The 4,847-nt window shown below is 35.4% G+C and overlaps 1 protein-coding gene across 1 annotated transcript; it reads left to right on the top strand.

Moving 5' to 3' along the window:
• Positions 1-576: 576 nt before the first annotated feature.
• LOC136175789 (olfactory receptor 51A4-like) lies at positions 577-1,533 on the top strand. The gene has a single exon (XM_065946008.1). The coding sequence runs from the start codon at positions 577-579 to the stop codon at positions 1,531-1,533; it is 957 nt and encodes a 318-aa protein (XP_065802080.1).
• Positions 1,534-4,847: the final 3,314 nt, after the last annotated feature.

Below are 4,847 nucleotides of genomic sequence, written 5' to 3'. Positions count from 1 at the left end.
ATCTATAGTAACTGCCCTTTACAAATACATACATGATTTGAAAACCATGGGGTTTTTTAAAAGGGTATTTAACCAACAATCTTCAGATAGCAAGGAATAGAACTAAGGGTAGTTTGGTTTGGATAAGACCATATTTCTTTGGGAGTTCCAAGAAGTACATAGAAATTAAGTTGTGAGACTCCTTTGCCTTCATGTAGTGTCATTCTAGAAATCACATATTCTGCCCAGTATTTCATCTAGAATGTGAATGAAATAAATTGTAGAGGATTCTAGATTAATTGACTAAAGTTTACTAATATTTTACAGGGAAAAAGAAACCAAGTTATCATCTGGCTGCAAAATATATTTCTAGTTTCCCTATTTAGGAAAAACTTGCCCAGATGTAATTTTGTTAATCTGTGATACAGGCAGATTCTATTCTAAAGTGGAAACTGCTTCTCACCATATGATAGTCACATAAATGATTTGTTCTATCAAAAGACAGCTAAACAGTCAGAACTTAAGAGTTTGTTTTTTTCAACTAAATTTCCAGATGTTCTTTTTTTTGACTCAAGGCTCTATGTATCATTGCAGAGCATGTCTATTATCAACATATCACATGTTGAAATCACCACCTTCATCTTGGTTGGGATACCGGGGCTGGAATATGCACACATCTGGATCTCTATTCCAATCTGCAGCATGTATCTTATTGCTCTTCTGGGAAACTGCACCATCCTTTTCATCATTAAGACAGAACCTTCCTTGCATGAGCCCATGTACTATTTCCTTTCCATGTTGTCTTTGTCTGACATGGGCCTATCCTTTTCCTCTCTTCCCACTATGTTGAGGATCTTCTTGTTTAAAGCTTCTGAAATCTCTGCAAATGCCTGCTTTGCTCAGCAATTCTTCATCCATGGATTCACAGCACTGGAATCCTCAGTGCTCCTGGTCATGTCATTCGATCGCTTCCTAGCCATCCACAACCCTCTGAGATACAGCTCCATTCTTACAACTCTCAGAGTTGCCCAAATTGGAATTGTTTGCTTTTTTAAGAGCTTCCTCCTGGTTCTTCCCTTTCCCTTCACTTTGAGAATGTTGACATATTGTAAGAAACGCCAACTCTCACATTCCTACTGTCTCCATGAGGATGTCATGAAGCTGGCCTGCTCTGACAACCAGATTGATGTCATCTATGGCTTTTTTGGAGCACTCTGCGTTATGGTAGACTTTATGCTCATTGCTATGTCTTACATCCTAATCCTCAAGACTCTGCTTGGAACTGCATCCCGAAAGGAACAGCTCAAGGCCCTCAATACCTGTGTTTCACATATCTGTGCAGTGATCATCTTCTATCTGCCCATCATAAACCTTGCCATTGTTCATCGCTTTGTCCAGCATGTCTCTCCCCTCTTCAATGTTTGTATGGCAAATGTTCTTTTACTTGTGCCTCCACTGATGAATCCCATCGTGTACTGTGTGAAAACCAGGCAGATTAGAGTAAAAGTTGTAGCAAAATTATGTCAGAAACATATTAGTAACAATCATAGGTAATAGACAACATATGGGGTAGTGTCTTGCATAAAAGATTAAAGATGTGTTTGAGAAAACCTAATATTTGTCACAAATAATCATTAACATATTTTGTTATTATCATCAGATTTATTTCATTCAAATTGATTACCGTCCATGGGCATAAAATTGGAAATGGTGTGTATTTTGTGGGGGTCTCCATCCAAATTAGCAAATAGAGAATAGATGTCTGATGATGTCATCTTTTATAAAAGCACCAAATTCCAATCAAGACAAATAAATGGTAGCTCCAATCTTGTAACAAAAATGAATTCCTCATCTTCACATTCAGTTTATCCATACAATGTTCTTTTGTTTCTAGACACAACCTATATCTTAATTACATCTCCTCGTTATCTCTTTTAATCATCCTAGTATGTCACCAGGATTTCTTTAGTGAAATACTCCATTAAGCTTTTTAGTTTTTAAATGCAGACTTTTTGCTACTTTCTAACTGATTCACTATTCAAGACAAGAGTGATCTTTTAAAAAAGGCAAATTGAATGATGTTATTTTTCTTTTAAATATAGACTTACTTTTTGGGAATAGAATTAAAGAAATAAAGTACCTACTATAAGTAATACATGTTCTTTACCCTCTCTAACTGTCCAGTTTTGTCAAATAATGATATTCTAGTCACAGTGTTCTTCTCAAAATTTGCTGTATTTGCCAATTTTTCTGTTTTTTATAAATTTTCACATCTGAACCCTTCCCTGAGATGCTGCTGGCTTCAGTTTTACTCATTGCTATTCAATTTTAGAAGTTTCAGCTTAACTTCATCATAGCTTAGTTCAAGCCTTCAGTTCAAATTATGGTGCTATTGTTTAAAGAATATTGCTTCTTTTTCTTTATTACTATATTATACTTACTATTATGACTTGTAATTAAATATATTGCTGTTGTTCATTCGCTAAGTTGTATGTGGAACTTTGCAACCCTACTGACTGCAGCACACCAGGTTCCTCTGTCCTCTGCTTTCGCCTGGAGTTTGCTCAGATTCGTGTTCATTGGTTGGTGATGCTATCTATCCATCTCGGCCTCTGCTTCCCCTTCTTTTGCCTTCAGTCTTTCCCACCATCAGGGGTTTTTCCAATGTGTCAACTCTTCACATCAGGTAATTAAATACATTGTATACTTCTTTGTTTTTTTCCTATTTCCTAAATAGAGTGTGCTATCAATGAAAGGAGAAATCATGCCTATTTTTTATGTCTGTTTGCCTAATATCTAGGATATTTCTGACACAGAGTAGTTCTCCAATAAATAGTTATTAACAAATAATATTAATTATTATTTTCACATGAAACTGTGTTTGAGGTAAATGAAATTACAGAAGAGTTCTTCAATACTCCATTCAGATGTAATATAACTTTCTTAAGACTGTATTTCAAAAGTAAGCATTTCATACAGCTCAAAGATTTTGAAAGTAGAGAAAAATTATATGATGCTATGGAGGAATTTACTGTCTTATATTTGATACACGAGATATATATTGTGTGATATATATTGTGTGACAAATCGTCCAACTTCCCTTCCTAAATGTGACCTAAAATCTTTGTAGATTACAGAATAAATGTCTAGCTATTTTAACTTTCCATTCATTGACCTAACTCCTCTTCACAAACCACATCAATTGTTTTTTAATCTAATATATCCAAGATATGCTTCTAGGTATTTTTAGGTGTTTTTTCTCTTTTGAGTCTAAAAAATAATCTAATTTTTATAAAGCATTCTTTCTGTTTTTGCAGTTGGAGAGATTGAGCCTCTGAGAAGTTAACTTAGTGAATTTCCCACAGATAGGAAATTAAAAGCTGAGATTCAATCCTTTTCTTTACATCCCAAGATAGAACTTGGCTAAATTTTAGCTTTCACATTCAGGATTGCATCAGTTTCCATAATGCTTTCTTCTTATAGGAAATTTTATCTTCAGATCCAAGTGCAAAGTATTTCTGTGTCTGAGGTACATAACCATCTCCTTCTGCCTTTTCCATAGCCTCACATCTGTAACCATGGACACTGAGGGCTGTAGCATGACAAAGCACTGGTCATTTCCTTTCAGTTACCGTATTAATGGAAAGAAAAAGAAGCTCATGTTTTCCCAGTGTGAAATTAGGCAGCACAAAGTGAAGCCTTCAGCAGTATATGCTAATAAAAGAAAGGAGAGTTAAGTGGAGTGGATGGGCATCTAGTTCTTGTAGGATGTTGTACAGAGATGTCATGTTCAGCACTTTCAAAGGGAGTCTGTCATTCGGGTTTTTCTTTACTAATCTTCTCAGTAAAATAACACAGAAAGGAAAATGAAGTTACAAAAATGTCCACAGAGGTGGTAGGACTTTGTAATCACCATGATTACTTCCACATGTTCCTGAAATATGAACCACAGACCTAGCCTCTGGACCTTCTAAAATAATGGTTCACAGCTAGCACAGTTTTGCTCTGAAGAGACATTTGACAATATCTAGAAACCTGGGAGATGAGGTGTATTGCTGATATCTACTGGGGATGAGGTGTATTGCTGACATCTACTGAACAACCAGGGATGCTCCTAACCATCCTATAAGATATGCTTTCCATACAGGCTATAGCTCCCTACAAAAAGAAGTTATGAAGCCAAAACATCAGTAGTGCCAAGGACTAGAAATGCTAATCTGTATGTAATAGTCAAACATGAATGATTAACCCCCCATGGTTACTCAGATTACCTTGAGGAAAAGACTCCCCAGCACCCAGGAATAATCCGCTCTCTGAGAAATCCCTTAGAAAGGGACCCAGTGGAAGACTGATAGAAACCTTTGGAAAATCAAAATATTTCACTTAAAATATATTTTAAAAATAATTTTTATTGCAAGTGGAAAGCAACAAAATCATATGGTAATGCATGTAATACTTATCAGGTGACAATACATGTATTTTTAAAAATTATTGTTTTCTTTCTCTGTTATTGTTTTGCTTTTCTCTTAGACATTTCCATTTGTGGGAAATTTATGGAAAAATATCACAAGTGATGGTACACTGTGTAAAATTAATGGGGCAAAAATTACCATTATTTCCTAGATGTAGAATGGTGAGAATTAGAGGGAATATACCCTTATGGTATCGGAGTTACACGAATTCATCTCATGAGTATAACTTTCAAATAGAATGACTGCTAGTCTCTATAGCAGGACATCATATTTTACTGTGCCCTTTTGTTAGTATCTCCCATTGAAATGATCTCATAAGCATAAGGCCTCACATAAATTGGAAATCTGCTGATTTCTAGACTTCTATTCAATCCTAATGTGCAGAATGTAAATGCC

This window comes from Muntiacus reevesi, chromosome 9 (assembly GCF_963930625.1).
Source record: "Muntiacus reevesi chromosome 9, mMunRee1.1, whole genome shotgun sequence".
Classification (NCBI taxonomy): Eukaryota; Metazoa; Chordata; class Mammalia; order Artiodactyla; family Cervidae; genus Muntiacus; species Muntiacus reevesi.
This window is presented reverse-complemented; position numbering and strand designations above follow the sequence as displayed.

What these genes read in the sequence shown, in the direction of transcription:
- LOC136175789 (XM_065946008.1), top strand. Translation starts at nt 577, where the DNA reads ATGTCTATTATCAACATATCACATGTTGAAATCACCACCTTCATCTTG.